Raw genomic sequence first — 18,101 nt, 5'->3', positions numbered from 1 at the left:
GTGACTCTGTCGTTTTTTCAGCGTAGAAGAAGAAGAAAAAAATCAAAACAACATGGCGGCGCCCACAGAGCACGTTGATGCCGCAGAGCCGGAGACAGATCCACCAGAGCCAGAGACAGGTCCTCCTGATCCTCCAGAGCCGGAGCAAACAGAGGCTCCAGGGCCCAGCAGAGACCCTGACTCCTCAGACTCAGAGGCGGCAAGAGAGGCTCCGGATCCGGGTGAGGATGAGGACGAAGAGGAGCCAACGGGGCCGAAGCTCCGGGACACCCCGGAGGACATCCGGCTGGAGGCGATCGCCAACACGGTGGCGCTCCACCCGAGCAGGGACATCCTGGTGTGCGGGGACGTGGACGGGGACGTGTACGCCTTCTCCTACTCGTGCACGGAGGGGGAGAACCGGGAGCTGTGGTCGTCCGGGCACCACGTGAAGTCCTGCCGCCAGCTGCGCTTCTCCGAGGACGGCCGGAAGCTGTACAGCGTGTCCCGGGACAAGGCGGTCCACCTGCTGGACGCGGAGCGGGGCCAGCTGGTGACCCGGATCCGAGGGGCCCACGGGGCTCCCATCAACAGCCTGCTGCTGGTGGACGAGAACATCCTGGCGACCGGGGACGACAAGGGCACCCTGAAGGTCCGGACGGGGCTATCCTGATCCTAAACCCGGGTTTATCCCGGATAGACGTCCCCTGCTGATGGTTCATGGTCTGAGATGGTGTTTTGGTGGACTGAGATGGTGTTCTGGTCTGAGACGGTGTTTTGGTGGTCTGAGATGGTTTCTCAATGGTCCAAAATGGTCTTTTTATGGTCTACACGTGTCCTTCAATAATGTGTAAAAGGTCCAGGATGATGTTTCATTGGATGAAGCTGTCACATGCTGATCATCAATCCACCATTTTAGACCATCAAAATACCACTGTGGACCATAAAAGATGATATTGCACCACAAAGAAACCAGCTAAGACCAGTTTGGACCATGAGAAACACATCTAGACTATTTAAAGACCAGTTTAGACCTCCAGTCCAGCCTGGCAGGTCATAGGACCACCTTGGACCATTAGAAAACCATTTCTGTAATTTTACAGTATTAAGAAACCAGTTTAGACCATCAAAATATCAGCTGGACCATTAAAATTGCAGTTTGGACCACATTAGACCATCAACAGACCATTTTATCCCTTGTGAAACTCACTTTTCCTTTTAGTTTTTCAGTGGAGGAGGTCCTGAAGCTGTAACTTTACTGATCTGTGTCTGAAGGTATGGGACATGAGGAAGGGGTCGGCCATCATGGATGTGAAGCATCACGAGGACTACATCAGTGACATCGCGGTGGACCAGGCCAAGAGGATCCTCCTCACTGCCAGGTAGTAAAGTATTAATAATAATAATGACAAAAGTGAAGTTTATCGTGATCATCGTCCAGCAGAGTTGGTCTGAAACGGTCTGAAACGCTCTGCTGTGGTCTGGTACAGTGGTGACGGCACCATGGGCGTCTTCAACATCAAGAGGCGGAGGTTCGAGCTGCTGTCGGAGTACCAGAGCGGCGATCTGACCTCGGTGGCGTTGATGAAGCGGGGCAAGAAGGTGGTCTGCGGCTCCAGCGAGGGAACCATCTACATCTTCAACTGGAACGGCTTTGGAGCCACCAGCGATCGCTTCGCCACCAAGGCCGAGTCAGTGGAGTGCATCGTCCCCATCACCGACAACATCATGTGCACCGCCTCCATGGACGGCCACGTTCGGTGAGCTGCGGTACCGTTAAAAATGTCTTTGGTGGATAAATCAGTGGAGGTTACCAATGCATCAGGTGTTTTTTGTTACCTAACCTGAATCACGTCAGTCTCTTAATGGTCAAAGCTGGTGGTTTGATGGTTTGTCGGTGGTCTAAAATGTTCTTTTGAGGGTCTTCAAATGGACCACGGTGGTCTTCAGACAGGCTAAGCTGTCCAAAGTGGACTTCCTGTGGTCCTGGCTGGTGCTTCCTTGGTCTTAAATGGTCTCTTAATGGTCACAGCTGGTGTTTTGACAGCTTTAGCATGTCTGTCAGTGGCTACGATGGTCTGTAGATGATCTCAGATGGGCTTTTGTCGGTGCTGGACAGACTACGATGGCCTTTTAATGGTCCAACTGGTGTTTTGACGGAAAAAAATGGTTTGTTAAGCCCAAACTAGGTTTCTGTTGGTCCAAGCTGGTCTTTAAATGGTCTAGCTGAGTTTTACAAGGGATAAAATGATCTCTTGATGGTCTAATGTGGTAATCCAGTGGTCCAAGCTGGATATTTAGTGGTTTAAGATGACATTTAATGGTCTAAACTGGTTTCTCAGTGCTATAAAATGGCTCCAATGGGTGTTTTGTTGGTCCTAGATGGTGTTTACCTCATTGAAGCTGGACTTATGGTCCTGACTGAGGTTTTGTTGGTCTGAGTCTGATGGTCTCCTGTTGCTCCTAGCTTGTGGACTCTTGTGATCCTTTGTTGATCTGACTTGGTCTTTAGATGGTCTAACCAAGTCTCACAGGGTCTCTGGATGGTCCACTCTGGTCTGTCATTAGTCTAAGACGACCTGCGAATGATCCAAAATGTTCTTCTGATGGTCTAAGCTGGTCCTCACATGGACCGAGCAGGTCTAAACAAACTTTTTTGATATTAGCTCTGATATTATCTTATGCAGACTAGTTTGACTAGTCAAGGTTGTCTAAGATGGCCTTTTAATGGTCAAGCTGATGGACAAAGCTGGTTTTGTAACAGTCCAAAATAGGTTTTTGTTGGTCCAAGCTGGTCTTAAAATGATTTAACCAAGTTTCACAAGGGATAAAAATGTCTCTTCGTGGTTCCAAGATGATTTTTTAATGGTCCACACTAACTTTTTGACACTATACACCTTTTAAAGACTGTGATCGGCCCTATTTGTTGCCCGTTAGTTTGCTCTTGATCTCCATAATTGATGCCAAGTGTTTCCCACCACACAGGAGGTTAATATGATGTGATAGTGAAGTTCTGTCTGTCCTCCATTAGAGCCGTCAACCTCCTCCCCAACCGGGTCATCGGCTGCATCGGGCAGCACGTCGGCGAACCCATCGAAGAGCTCGCCAAGTCCTGGGACTCCCGCCTGCTGGCCAGCAGCGCCCACGACCAGCTGATCAAGTTCTGGGATATTTCCGGTTTGCCCAACACAACAGTCAACGAGTACCGCAAGAGGAAGAGGAAAGACGGCCGGATGAAGTCTCTCACCAAGAAGGCCCACGGAATCGATGACGACTTCTTCTCGGGACTCGTAGAGGAAACGGAGAAGAAGGAGGATGACGACGAAGAAGCAGAGGAGGAGGAAGAGGACGATAGTGACAGCGACAGTGGAAGCGATTAAATAAAAGCAGTTGTACTTTGGTTTCGTGGTTGAAATGTGTCTTTGCGATGCCTTTGGGCGGTTTGGTCACAGCGTCCGGAGCGTCGGATGAACCAAACCGCCGCTCTCGGTGCTTTGTTCACCAACGGGAAGGTGAGGACGACTTTTATCTCCTCAAACGTGGTGGAAAGAACAGTGAACAACCCAGAAGACTCCAAATATATAAGACCAAATGATTAGACACTAAAATAATGGGAGATAATAACTGCGTGGTCACCAAATGTGTCCAAAATGGAGCCTTAAAGACTTGATTTTATTTACACATTCTTCTTATGTGTTATTTGGTCAGTTTGAACCTGATTTACATTAAAAGTTTGTATTTTGTGGATTTTTTATTCTGCAAAGTTTTTCTGCGGATTCTTGGGTTGAGACTTTTTTTTGTTAAGAGAAGAAATTGTTTTTGTCTGTTTTTTAAAAATAAATAAAATATTGTTTTGGTAGCCACAGACTTATATATTCAAGAGTTTCTGATCTAGTTGGAATAAAAAAAGAGCTTTTTTTTATTGTAAAACCTTTAATGTAAAAACGACTCATTAAGTTTGATTGAGAAATGTTAACGTTAAAGTGATTTTAACGTGCAAAAACACAGCTCCCCCATTTACTTCTATGTATTTACGGGTCAGTCTCAGTCACTCCAGTATGACGACGATGTTGGACTTGGCGCTGGAGGCTCCGTTCATTCCTCTGAAAGCTGCTCTGTGGCGCATGAAGCCAAAAAAGTACCAGGATTTTCTACATTGTGCTAACTTCCTGTTAGCCCTGTGCTAACTTCCTGTTCACCCTCCGCTAACTTGAATGGGGATAAAATGATTTAATCTTGTGGCTCTTCTAGACTTTCCAAATGTTTTCGGACTGAATGGATCAAACTCTGATGGTGAAACGAGTCGTTTATCCTCTGGTTTACAGGTTTATATTTGTGGACGAATAAAATAAAACACTTAAATATTTGTTTGTTTTTTAAGGTGTTTGACTTCCTTCTACACGTCATAGCTATTAAAATGTTATAAAGGAATTCAGCAGTGTTTTTACATGTTTTAGTCCGTTTGTTCCACTTCACAAAAGGCTTATACTTCAAGTTTCTGCTTTCTAGGCAGCCATTGACTTCTATCATACCTATCCTAATGGTAGGATAGTAAAAAAATAAATATAAATAAACATTTTATCATGCCTCAAGTATTAGAAATGATTTATTATTTGTGTGGAGTCATATCAGTACATAAAAAAGAATAAATCTCTTGAACAAGAAATATAAAAAATCAATGTGGAAATATAAAGATAAATTAAAATAATGAATAAATAAAAGTCTAAATCAAAATAGAAATTAAATATATGAGAAAAATTATAAGCATTTTCATATATTTTCACATTATTTATGTAGATATTTCCATAAAGTTTAAAACGTTTAATTATCATTCATATTTATATATTTGTGTTATTTTAATATATTATTATAATTTTGTTTTTTTTTATTAATACATTTATTTCTATACAAGGAAAAAATAAAGGGATGAAATGATAAATGAAAAATTAAATATTTATAAAAAAGATTTTGAAATATAGAGAAAAATATAGTAATGCAACAAATAGATATAAAATTAAAAGTTTAAAATATGAACAAGTAAATAAGCACATAAATAATTTTTGCTGAGATGGTACAGTCCAGTCGCCCCATTGGCTCAGTCCAACTACAGGCGGGAAACCGATGAAGGTCACGTGACACGAGTTTCCCCGTCAACATGGCGACGAGTAGGAGAGCGTAGCCCGGTAACAAGAAGCCTCCTGATGTAGCCACGAAGCCGCGACTTGTGTTTACCGACGTCACCGGAGGATTGTCGTTCTTTTTTCAGTAAGTACGCGTATTACCGTCCCGTTAGATGTCAGAGCGGATTAAACCAGCGCAGGGGTTCGGTCGTGAATCCTGCTGTTAGCCGGGTTAGCTTCAGAGCTAGCTGCTAGCTGCTAGCCTGTATTTGTAAACAGTGAATGAACACGCTGCAGGAAGCGAAACCGACTGTTTTCACTTAACACGGAGGACACACCGCTCACAGGATGTGTCAGCTGTAGGGACCGATGGCTCAGAGTGTTATTCTAAGTGTGTGACAGCATCATGGAAAGGATCCCTACAGAGAGAGACCTGGAAGATCCTTTTGGTTTAACCACAAACAGCACACACACCAGACTACATTCACTAAAACAGGGATTTTAGAGAACAGGACACAGGAGCTGCTGCTCTGCTGCTGCCTCCATCAGTCAGTGTTTTTGTGTTATTCTGTGTTAAAGGGTTAGTTTGGATCCAACTAGTATTAGTATAACACACAACAACACAAACAAACTTACTTTTTAAGGCAGCAGCAGAGCAGCAGCTCCTGTGTCCTGTGAGCTAAAATTCCTGTTTTTGCGAATGTAGTCTGGTGTGTGTGCAGAGAGCGATATAACGGCTGTTTGTGGTTGGTGGCTGCTGGCTGAGGTGATCTACTGGACCAGTTCCAACACTTTTAATACCTACCAGTCATTCAGACACCAGGATGTGGACAGATAGTTATCTATCGAAAGTCTCACTGTCGTCTCTTTATCGTTCAGCTGTGTTCGGTTCCCTCTGTTGTCGAGATCTGAAGCAGCAGGATGCCGGGGAAAACCGGAGATCCTTTCAAACCAGGAGACTTGGTGTTCGCCAAGATGAAGGGCTTCCCTCACTGGCCTGCCAGGGTACGTACACACACACACACACACACACACACACACACACACACACACACACACACACACACACACACACAGAGCTGTGCTCTGGTACTCAGTGTCCTCCTGTGTGTGTTCAGGTGTGTAAACTGGATGACGGGAACAGGAAGCGAGTCCCGGTCTTCTTCTTCGGGACCCATCAGATGTACGTACACGCGGCCGCCTAACGGTGGTGTCACTTCCCAGACAAACTATTGGCAGCACTGACTGACCTGTGATTGGTTTCCCTCCCCAGAGGCCACCTCCCCCCGGAGAACATCGTCCCCTACGTCGGGAACAAGATGAAGTACGGCAGCGGCGTCCGCATCAAAGGCTTCGCCGAGGGCATGTGGGAGATCCAGAACACACCGGGGGTCGGCAGCAAACTCAAAGTCAGTGTCAGGAGATAGAAAAGAGAGACACAGATCGGACTGGAGACACGTCAGACTGCAGGATAAACATCACACAGCCATGAAAGCTTTTGGTCGGTCACGTTAAAAGGACTGACTTCATGTTTTCTGGGAGTTTTGGTTCATAAAACCCAGAACGCAGCGTCTCCAGGTTTAGTCTGGACTGAGGAGGCGGTGAACAGACCTCATGGTTTGTCCAGAACGAGAGCTGCAACCATCAGACAACCAATCAGTGACCAGCTTGACGGTCGACTAATTGTTTAAGTCCCTTTTCAAGCAAAAAAATCCTACAATGTCGTCCTTCCAGGTCCTCAAATGTGCAGCTTTTCTCAGTTTTGTGTTCTAATAAACTGAGTTTTTTAGGTTTCAGACGATCTGTTGGACAAACAAAGACATTTAGGACACTGATGGATGTTTTTCACAGTTTTCAGTCAGTGGGAAAGAGGATTTGTAGATTAATCAGTAGCTAAAAGAATCGTTAGCTGCAGCCCTCTCCATCATCACCATCTTAGCTTAGCATGCTAACATTTGCTAATTAGGACTGAATGGGATTGTTATTAGTTTTTCAGATATTTGGTCATAAAGAAAAGTTCTAGAATGAACATTTTGAGTCTCTTAAGTCTGACTGACTGTAACGAAGTAAAACCACTAACCTGATAATTATTGGTAGTTTAACTTGATAACTGATGAATAATAAAATGCCCTGTTGTGTCCTCAGATACCAGCACAAGCCAACACACCTGCTAAACCACCTTCTGTCAGTAAAACTACAAATGACAGACCTAAAAGTGCCCCCAGCAGAAGTGCTCCAAGCAAAGTTACTGCTGCCGTTTCGGCTAAAACTCCAACAAAAGCTTCGTCACAATCGACTCCAGAGAAAACGGACGACTCCAAGGCGTCGACCTCTAAAGACGCCATGGAGACTGCTGTGAGCACGCGAAGCAGAAGGTCCGCTGCTGTTAGCGAGAGAGGCGCAAATCAGACAAATATCACGTCAGAAGAGATCAAGAAGGAGGTGAGAGGGGAAACTTTATTTAGTCACCACAACGTTCAGCTCTGTCAGGATATAATTGTTGTTACTTTTCTCGTTCATATCTTTGATATTTTCCAAAATATTTAACATTTTCCTTTTGCTCCGTGGATCATTCACCGCCATATTGGAGTGACTGGGACTGGTCACCGGAACTTTTTACGCAGTCGCAGATCAAACTTGAGGTTAATTTCAGCCCCTCTGAGGTTTTCCATTGGTGTCTATGGGGCAGAATGTTCAGAGTGAGAGTGCAGAGCATCTAAAAGATCTCTGAAACTTGCTCTCACGCCCACATTTTTCACTTAACATTCATAATTCGCACATCAAAACGTAGGACTGTGACTACTGAAGCAGACAGACTTATTACAGGAACTCCAACCAGCTCACATTGTTGACACCACAGACTCTTCTTCTCTCCTCTGGTATTAAAATGTAGGCTGTAGGAGTTACGGTCTTGGATCTATTAGTTGGTTTTTGAGAGCTTCACCTCAGATAAAAGCACCTTCTTGTCTTTGCGTTGACTTTGTCTGTAATAGACAAGCTGGGAACTCCTTTACTGGACTGTGGAGACTAAATACTTCTGTCCGTCTTCTTAGGTAGCGGTGAAAACAAGAACTCCCTCCAGATCCTCTGTGGGTGAAACAGAGGAGCAGACCGACGGAGACGCCGAAACCATAACAACAAGTAAAGTTACGGCTGAGAAGAAAAGCCGAAGCACCACAGAAGCACCGACGAAAGCAACAGACTCCAAACCGGCTGCAAACGAGGTTGGAACATCGGCGACGGACGCCGAGGAGACTCCGGCTTCACGCTCCGTCACCACCAGGAGCAAAGCAGCAGAGTCCAAGGTGCTGATGAAGTCCTATAGATCCATAAATCAGCCACAAGGACCAAACCACCGTTCTAACCTTCATACTTGATAAAACTGCTGCAGCTCAGTTTGTGTTTTCTGTTTTTTGTCTATCAGGTTGAACCTGAGCAGCAGAGGAGGAGCCCTGCTGTTACCTCTCCAGGTAAAACACACACATACACACCACAAAGACCTCCTCTGATTGGTCAGTGAGCCCCCTGCTGGACACTAGAGAGGAAGCAGCTTTAAGCCTCTTCAGCATCGGCTTCACTGTTCAGACCCAGAGGACACCGACACTCTTTATAGACTGATACCGACCAATCAGAGGACACTTCTTTATAGACTGATACCGACCAATCAGAGGACGCTTCTTTATACAGACTGATACCGACCAATCAGAGGACGCTTCTTTACAGACTGATACCGACCAATCAGAGGACGCTTCTTTATAGACTGATACCGACCAATCAGAGGACGCTTCTTTATACAGACTGATACCGACCAATCAGAGGACGCTTCTTTACACAGACTGATACCGACCAATCAGAGGACGCTTCTTTATACAGACTGATATCGACCAATCAGAGGACGCTTCTTTATACAGACTGATACCGACCAATCAGAGGACGCTTCTTTATACAGACTGATACCGACCAATCAGAGGACTCTTCTTTATACAGACTGATACCGACCAATCAGAGGACGCTTCTTTATACAGACTGATATCGACCAATCAGAGGACGCTTCTTTATACAGACTGATACCGACCAATCAGAGGACGCTTCTTTATACAGACTGATACCGACCAATCAGAGGACGCTTCTTTACAGACTGATACCGACCAATCAGAGGACGCTTCTTTATACAGACTGATACCGACCAATCAGAGGACGCTTCTTTACACAGACTGATACCGACCAATCAGAGGACGCTTCTTTACACAGACTGATACCGACCAATCAGAGGACGCTTCTTTATACAGACTGATACCGACCAATCAGAGGACGCTTCTTTACACAGACTGATACCGACCAATCAGAGGACGCTTCTTTACAGACTGATACCGACCAATCAGAGGACGCTTCTTTACACAGACTGATACCGACCAATCAGAGGACGCTTCTTTACACAGACTGATACCGACCAATCAGAGGACGCTTCTTTACAGACTGATACCGACCAATCAGAGGACGCTTCTTTATAGACTGATACCGACCAATCAGAGGACGCTTCTTTATACAGACTGATACCGACCAATCAGAGGACGCTTCTTTACAGACTGATACCGACCAATCAGAGGACGCTTCTTTATACAGACTGATACCGACCAATCAGAGGACGCTTCTTTACAGACTGATACCGACCAATCAGAGGACGCTTCTTTACACAGACTGATACCGACCAATCAGAGGACGCTTCTTTATACAGACTGATACCGACCAATCAGAGGACGCTTCTTTATACAGACTGATACCGACCAATCAGAGGACGCTTCTTTATACAGACTGATACCGACCAATCAGAGGACGCTTCTTTACAGACTGATACCGACCAATCAGAGGACGCTTCTTTATACAGACTGATACCGACCAATCAGAGGACGCTTCTTTACAGACTGATACCGACCAATCAGAGGACGTTTCTTTATACAGACTGATACCGACCAATCAGAGGACGCTTCTTTACAGACTGATACCGACCAATCAGAGGACGCTTCTTTACACAGACTGATACCGACCAATCAGAGGACGCTTCTTTATACAGACTGATACCGACCAATCAGAGGACGCTTCTTTACACAGACTGATACCGACCAATCAGAGGACGCTTCTTTACAGACTGATACCGACCAATCAGAGGACGCTTCTTTACACAGACTGATACCGACCAATCAGAGGACGCTTCTTTACACAGACTGATACCGACCAATCAGAGGACGCTTCTTTATAGACTGATACCGACCAATCAGAGGACGCTTCTTTATACAGACTGATACCGACCAATCAGAGGACGCTTCTTTATACAGACTGATACCGACCAATCAGAGGACGCTTCTTTATAGACTGATACCGACCAATCAGAGGACGCTTCTTTATAGACTGATACCGACCAATCAGAGGACGCTTCTTTACAGACTGATACCGACCAATCAGAGGACGCTTCTTTACAGACTGATACCGACCAATCAGAGGACGCTTCTTTACAGACTGATACCGACCAATCAGAGGACGCTTCTTTACACAGACTGATACCGACCAATCAGAGGACGCTTCTTTACACAGACTCATGGTGGTCCATCAGGAGGGGGCAGGACTATAATCACCTTCAGGTTAAAAGTGAACTGCTTTCTGATTCGTTAAACTGTCTTTTCCCCCTTTAGTCAGCAAGAAATCGAAGACTACAGAACCAACAAACCACAGAAAAGAGGAAGAGGAGGAAGAAAAGAAGCCATCGGAGAGCCAAGGAGTGAAGAGGAAGAGGAGAGAGGACGATGAAGAGGAGGTGCAGGAGAAAACGAATCAGGACCGCAGCGAAAGGAAGAAGGAGAAGGAGAAGACGACATCAGAGAGCCAGAGCACGAAAAGAAAGGAAGAGGAGGAGGAGGAGAAACGGAAGACAACAAAGCAGGATGAAGGCGTGGAAGGAAAGAAGGAGGCGATGAACAAAGAGGAGAGCCGAGGGATGAAGACGAGGAGAGCAGAGAAGGAGGAGGAGGAAACAAAACAAGGTGGCAGCGAAGGAAAGAAAGAGGAGAGGATGAAGAGAGAAACAAGATCGGAGAGCGAAGGAAGAAAAAGAGCAAGAGAAAAGGAGGCCGCCGCCGAAGGAAAAGAAGAAGAGACGACCAAAAGAGAGGAGGGCCGAGGAGCGAAGAGGAGGAGGGAGGCGCAGAGAGAGGAGGAGGGGAAACCCGCAGAGAGGGAAGGGAGGAAGACGAGGAGAGCAGAGAGGGAGGAACAGAGGAAGAAAACCAAGGAAGCGGGTGAGGAAGGAAAGATGACGGAGGAAGAGGAGGACGACATGGCAACACAGAAAGAGGAAGGACAGCAGAAAGAGGACGGTCCTGTGGACGAGGAGGTAAAGATGGAACATCCGGATAACTTCAGTGTTTTTCACCCGGGGTCCTGTCTCCTCAAATACACCAGACTACATTCACAAAAACGGTCATTTTACCTCAGAGAACACAGGAGCTGCTGGTCTGCTGCTGCCTCCATCAGTTATTGTGTGTTTGTTATTGTGTGTTTCACAAATGTTGTGTTGGATCTGAACTGATCAGTTAAAACACCAAAGTCACACAATAACTCAAACACACTAACAGATGGAGGCAGCAGCAAACCAGCAGCTCCTGTGTTCTGTGAGCTAAAATGACCGTTTTTGTGAATGTAGTCTGGGAGGATAAATTAAATAATACACAACAACAGCAGTGATGCTCAGCTTCAGGATAAAGTGGAAGAGTGATCTTGTTTTGTCTGATGTGCAGCGACAGCGCCGCCTGGCAGCCAAGAGGGAGAGTTTGCTGAAATCTCTGAGAGGTCTGCTGAAGGCCGGCAGAGGAGAGACGAGGAGGGAGGCGACGAAGAGCTCCCAGTAAGAAACACACACACACACACACACACACACACGTGCAGTTGAATCAGTGTTTAAGGACAACTAGTACTTTTAAACCTGGTCTCTATTTGTACATATTCTGGTGTCTAAATGACCGGTAAGTACAACAAGTCCACTAAAAGAGCTTGTTTGATCCACTGACAGGCTCAGAGTGTTATTCTAAGTGTGTGACAGCATCATGGAAAGGATCCCTACAGAGAGAGACCTGGAAGATCCTTTTGGTTTAACCACAAACAGCACACACACCAGACTACATTCACTAAAACAGGGATTTTAGAAAACAGTAATAGAAGTAAGTAAATAGTTTGTTTATGTTATTATGTGACTTTGGTGTTTTAAAGAGTTGTTCAGATCCAACACAATATTTGTGTAACAGAGAATAACACTATCAAACTAACTAATGGAGGCAGCAGTAGACCAGCAACCTCTGTGTTCTGTGAGGTAAAATTTGTGTTTTTATCAGTGGAGTCTGGTTTCTTGAGAACCCAAAATGTGTGCAAATAGGATTCAGGTTTAAAACTACTGAAGTTATCTGTTACAGCGTTGCCTCCTCTTCCTCTGTCATCTTTTATTGTCTTCTCTTAACTATGACATTAGTAGTTTAAAACCTGCACATATCTATCTGCACATATTTTAGGTCTGAAATCTCTTCAAAGACACCAGACTCCATTGACAAAAACAGTAATTTTACCTCTGCCAGTTAGTTTGTTTATGGTATTTTGTGTTACACAAATATTGTGTTGATTCTGAACTAACCCTTTAAAACGCCAAAGTCACACAATAACATAAACAAACTATTAACTAACTTCTATTACTGTTCTCTAAAATCCCTGTTTTAGTGAATGGAGTCTGGTGTGTGTGCTGTTTGTGGTTAAACCAAAAGGATCTTCCAGGTCTCTCTCTGTAGGGATCCTTTCCATGATGCTGTCACACACTTAGAATAACACTCTGAGCCTGTCAGTGGATCAAACAAGCTCTTTTAGTGGATCTACTGTGATCTACTGGACCAATTCCAACACGTTTAGTACCTACCAGGCATTTAGATGCCAGGATGTGGACAAATGGAGTTAAATGTTAATTTTCACCACTCATCAGGAAAACTGGGGATGGAGCAAAGATTAAAAAGACAGGAAGTCAGAAAACGCCCGACAAGAAGAGCGTCAAAGTATCAACCGTCACCAAAGTGATCAGCAAGAAGAACGTCGGCAAGAAAGTGGCAGAGAAGACGGACGACGGAAACGACTCCGAGCCGCTCAAACGGAAAGAAGAGAAGGACGAGGCGAAGACGTCCGGCCGAAAGACAACGGGGGAGAAGAAGAGTGAGGCGAAGAAGGCCGACGACAACAAAACGACGAGTAAAATGACAGACGGCCTGAAGACAAAAGAAAAAGACGAGCCGCAGCCCGAGGGGAAGAAAGACGAGAGGAAGATCATCGGAAAGATCGTGAAAGCAACGTCCGGGCAGGGAGCGAAGGTTCAGGTGAAGACGATAATGGGAGGAACGACGGCGGCGGCGGCGGTGGAGGAGAAGAAGAAAGAGGGGAAGCTGGAAGACAAGAAAAAGGTGGCAAAAAGTGCCGAGGCGGAGAGGAAGTCTGAAAGAACGAGAGCAGCCACGGAGGAGAAAAAGGACAAAGGCGAAGAGGAGAAACGAAGGAAGCACAGCGAGGAAGAGGAGCAAAAGAAAGCCGCTACGAAACTTCAAGAGAAGAAGAAAGAAAGCGAGGCGGAGAAAATAAAGTCGCAACAGGCAAAAGACGACAAACCGGCGGCGGGACAGAGGGAGGCGAACGATGGCGCCGAATTGCTCCCCGAAGAGACGAAACCACGGAAGAAGAGCTCAGAGGAGGATGAAAGCTACAGAGCAAAGACGAGCGGAGAAGAAGAAGATCGGAGCGAATCATCGGACGGAGGGACGGCGAAAGAGCAGAAGAACCCGACGCTGACGCTGACGGACTCGACTCTGCACAGAATCCACGGAGACATCAGGATCTCTCTGAAGACCGACAAACCCGTAAGACTCATTTACCGACGTGCTTTAACCTCTTTTAGTTCATAGCGTTAGAACGAGATAGATGTTTCCCTCAGGAGGTGAAGGAGACCAAAAACGGAGCTAGAAGAGAAAATATCGGAGAACTTTACGTTTGTCTTAGAGCAGGAAGTCTGTCCTCAGTGTATTTAGTATCAGATATAAAGAGACGTTGATCTGATGATGAAAACTTAGTAAGTCCATAACAATCCATCCACTAACTAATTTTCTAGCTCTCCTACCTGGATGTCCAGGTTTTGTTTTCGGCTCTTGATAAGGTGATTTCAGCAGCTGTCAGTAAGTGTTCAGTAGATCTCCAACCCGTCAGAGTTGTTTCTTTGTTCTTCTTTAATGATCCAAGCCGACAGTTCTGCCGTCACTGTCTTTGTGTCTTGCAGAACATCAGTAAGTGTCTGGCGGCGCTGGACCAGCTCAGCATGGTTTATGTGACGTCGAAACACGTCCAGAGACACAGCGAGCTCGTCTCCACGCTGAGAAAGGTAAACGCAGAAGACGCTGAAACAGAGAAACGTCTCTCAGTGTGGCAGAAGCTGAGAAAGTGATGCAGGAACCAAACCCCATTGTGTTTTTTGCCGATTTAAGCTGCGGTACTACAGAGCGAACCAGGCCGTCATGGACAAGGCCTCCATGCTGTACAACCGCTTCAAGAACGCCTTCCTGGTGGGGGAGGGCGAGGAGGTGGTGAGCGCCACCTTCCTGCGCTCCCTGCTGGAGGAGAAGGAGCAGGAGGAGGAGCAGCGGGTGGAGAGGATGAACAGAGAGGTGCTGCTTCAGGAGGTGAGGAGGCGCATGGGCCAGGTGAAAGGGGGGAGCAGGGCCGACAGAGGGGAGGAAGAAGGGAGGGAGGAGGAGATGGAGGGAGGAGAGGAAGAGGAGGTGCAGAAAACAGAAGGTAAATAAAAGGATAGAAAATAAAATGAAGTCTTGTGCCGCTTAACAAATAACCAAATAAAACCACAATAAACATTTAAGTACAAATTCTACAAAAACTGAAATGAATCAAAACAGTTAAAGACAAAATAATAACTCAAGGGTCACTTACTCACTTTTTCCACAGGAAACGTCCTCTGCTGGTGAAGATGCGTCTGAAAGCTGCAGAAAAAGCTAGTAGGAGGTAATTAATAATTATAAAATAATTACATTTAGAAAATCATTAATGATTATTGTTTCTAATAAATGACTGTGAACTACTTTATAATATAGAAAATACAGCTTTTAGCTATTTTTTATTTAATATCTAATTAAATATTTAATATTTAATTTTCATGTTTTTTTGGTGCTTTGTGTTACTTTTGATTTGTAATAAATATTGATAATGAATTATGTTTAACATTAGTAAAGAAATAATAATTATTTATTTAATAAAATAAAAACATTTCTATGGTTTTTATGACCTTGAATTAAAATATTGTAATTATTATATTTTCAGTATTTGTTTTTTATTTTACTTATTTTATTATGTAAAATGCTTTTAATGACCAGTTTTTAATCTTAATCTAAAATAATGAACTTCTGCATTATTATTACTAATAAATTAAATATTTTATCATTCTTATAAAAACACTTTATTTTGTTAAAATAAATTATTATATTTGTTTATTTGTTTACTGTTTGTGTTCTTTACTTCCCCCATTTCCAGCTCCAGTGGTCTGTTCCTGAAGCAGCCTGGACTGAACCAACTCTAACCTGAGGGGGGTTCGGACTTAAACTGCCCCCCCCCCCCACTTCCAAAACCACATTTACCTCATCACAGAGTTTTACCTGTTGCGAGTATTTACTTCCTGTTTGGATCTAACAGAGTTTAGGAGGACTGTCACACCTGAGCAGGTACAGTGTGTTGGATGACATATTAGATGTTTAGAAGTTTGTTTTTTTCTAGTTTTTGTAAACGAACTGTACCGTCAGCATAACCTCAGCCTACCTCTGCTGACTGATCTGTCATGAGAAGAGTGTTCACTGTGCTGGAGTTATTATTTTATCTTTTGAAATGTTTCACTAATAGTACTTGTGGGGACGTCTGGGCCTCGCAGGGCTGTGTAGAACCTGGTGTAAAGGACAAGTCTGGTGTTTTTAAAGCTAGGGCCTATTTTTACATGTTCTGGTAGGTACACAGAGTTTTGGAATGGGTCCAGTACATCACAGTTATACTGCTCTCTTCACAGCCACCAGACTCCATTGAGAAAAATAGTAATTTTACCCTGCAGAGCTCCGTAGTGGCTGGTCTGTTATGGTCAGTTATTTTGTGACTTAAGGAATTTTAAAGGATTAGTTTGTATCCAGCACAATATTTGTGTAACACAATGACACAGAGAAACTAAGAGGTTGAGGCAGCAGTAAACCAGCAGCTCCTGTGACCTTCGACCTAAAATTACTGTTCTTTTGAATGGAGTCTGGTGATTTTGAAACGAGTGGTATAATACAGAAGGATTGCATTACAGCTATTGGCTGTTGAGTATGTAGCTGCAATCTACTGGACCAATTCCAACACATTTCAAACCCAATATATTTTAAAAAAAAAGAGGTCCCAGGTGTATAAACACCATAGTTACCTCTTAAAGGTGTTCTGTGTTGTTTTCACATCATCAAATGAGTTCAAAATCAGCAGAAACACGAGTGTAATTAAAGTTAAAAACCTCTAACGTGTTTATGCTGTTCAGCAGGATGTGATGGGGCTGATGGGAAATGTGGTTTTCTTTGTAAAGTGCTTCTTTTATATTTTATTTGATGTTAAAACAGCTGTGAACCCCAGATTAAAGCATTAAATGGCCTCGCTAAACACTGACACTGATGTTTCAGGCGTGGGGAGCAGTAAACCTTTTTATAAACTTTGTACAGTCAGATGTTTTATTCTGTTGTGATGTGTTTTCACCTGTGTGCAGTTGTTTTCTAGTTGGATGTTTCTCACTTTATGTAAATATGTAATTTTCACTTACAGAAGTTTTAAAATTTTACAAACCTGATGTGACGTCTCAAGTTGTTTATTTCCAAACCAGCAGATACAGAATGTTTACAGTGTGACGCACTTATTTTAATTGTGTAATAATGTCATAAATACTGTTATTGTTTAACTCTTGGTCCTCTCTGTCCTCATCCTGGTGTCTGAGTGACTGGTAGGTAGTAAAAGAATTGGAACTGGTCCAGTAGATCACCTCAGCCAGCAGGGCTGTATCTCTCTTCAAAGACACCAGACTCCATTCAGAAAACCTTTTTTTTAACAGGAGCTGCTGGTCTGCTGCTGCCGCCATCAGTGAGTGTGTTTGTGTTATTGTGAGTTACATTCTAAAATATTCTGTTGGATCTTAAACTCTTTGAAACAGTGAACTCACACAGTAACACAAACACACTGACTGATGGAGGCAGCAGCAGAGCAGCAGCTCCTGTGTCCTGTTCTCTAAAATCCCTGTTTTAGTGAATGTAGTCTGGTGTGTGTGCTGTTTGTGGTTAAACCAAAAGGATCTTCCAGGTCTCTCTCTGTAGGGATCCTTTCCATGATGCTGTCACACACTTAGAATAACACTCTGAGCCTGTCAGTGGATCAAACAAGCTCTTTTAGTGGACCTATTGTGATCTACTGGACCACTTCCAACACCTTTAGTACTAGTCACTAACACACCAGGATGTGGACAGATGTGTTTAAAAAAAACAGTGGAATTCTCCTTTAAGTCCAAATTTGAATGTAAATTGATAAAACAGGTTTCATAGTATAGTTGTATTGATCAGGTGCTGCAGCCTGATTGGCTCTATTGATCAGGTAAGCATGCTGCAGCCTGATTGGACAGACCCACCCCCCCTCTCTCCCTCCGGTGGGCGGAGCTAACGGAGGACCGGAGGTGTGTTTTCACCAGCCAGTTTTTTTTTTTTTCCGTATCTCTTCACGGAAGAGGAGAGAAGGAGGATCTACGTGCTGCACCGAGGGAAGGACGAGCCGGGACCGCAGGCTACCGAGGACCGTCCCGGGAAATAACCGGGACCGACACCAGTCAGTCAGCAGGGAACCAGGAAGAGGAAATAAAAACACCTAAACACACCAGCAGCG

The 18,101-nt window shown here is 44.5% G+C and overlaps 2 protein-coding genes across 2 annotated transcripts; both read left to right on the top strand.

Moving 5' to 3' along the window:
* The first annotated feature begins 47 nt into the window (after window positions 1–47).
* Window positions 48–3,725, top strand: wdr55 (WD repeat domain 55). Its single transcript, XM_070854283.1, has 4 exons — window positions 48–631; window positions 1,255–1,361; window positions 1,470–1,739; window positions 3,011–3,725. Exons 1-4 carry the CDS (start codon window positions 53–55, stop codon window positions 3,357–3,359), a joined length of 1,305 nt encoding a protein of 434 aa, XP_070710384.1. The 5' UTR covers window positions 48–52; the 3' UTR covers window positions 3,360–3,725.
* Window positions 3,726–5,127: 1,402 nt separating this feature from the next.
* On the top strand, window positions 5,128–16,956 carry LOC139223180 (hepatoma-derived growth factor-related protein 2-like). The gene is made up of 14 exons (XM_070855152.1): window positions 5,128–5,244; window positions 5,979–6,104; window positions 6,218–6,282; window positions 6,373–6,508; window positions 7,245–7,541; window positions 8,153–8,404; window positions 8,524–8,569; window positions 10,787–11,484; window positions 11,888–11,994; window positions 13,111–14,029; window positions 14,443–14,544; window positions 14,648–14,842; window positions 15,123–15,168; window positions 15,705–16,956. Exons 2-14 carry the CDS (start codon window positions 6,021–6,023, stop codon window positions 15,722–15,724), a joined length of 2,967 nt encoding a protein of 988 aa, XP_070711253.1. The 5' UTR covers window positions 5,128–5,244; window positions 5,979–6,020; the 3' UTR covers window positions 15,725–16,956.
* The last annotated feature ends 1,145 nt before the right edge of the window (window positions 16,957–18,101 follow it).

This window comes from Pempheris klunzingeri, chromosome 23 (assembly GCF_042242105.1).
Source record: "Pempheris klunzingeri isolate RE-2024b chromosome 23, fPemKlu1.hap1, whole genome shotgun sequence".
NCBI classification, from domain to species: Eukaryota; Metazoa; Chordata; class Actinopteri; order Acropomatiformes; family Pempheridae; genus Pempheris; species Pempheris klunzingeri.
This window is presented reverse-complemented; position numbering and strand designations above follow the sequence as displayed.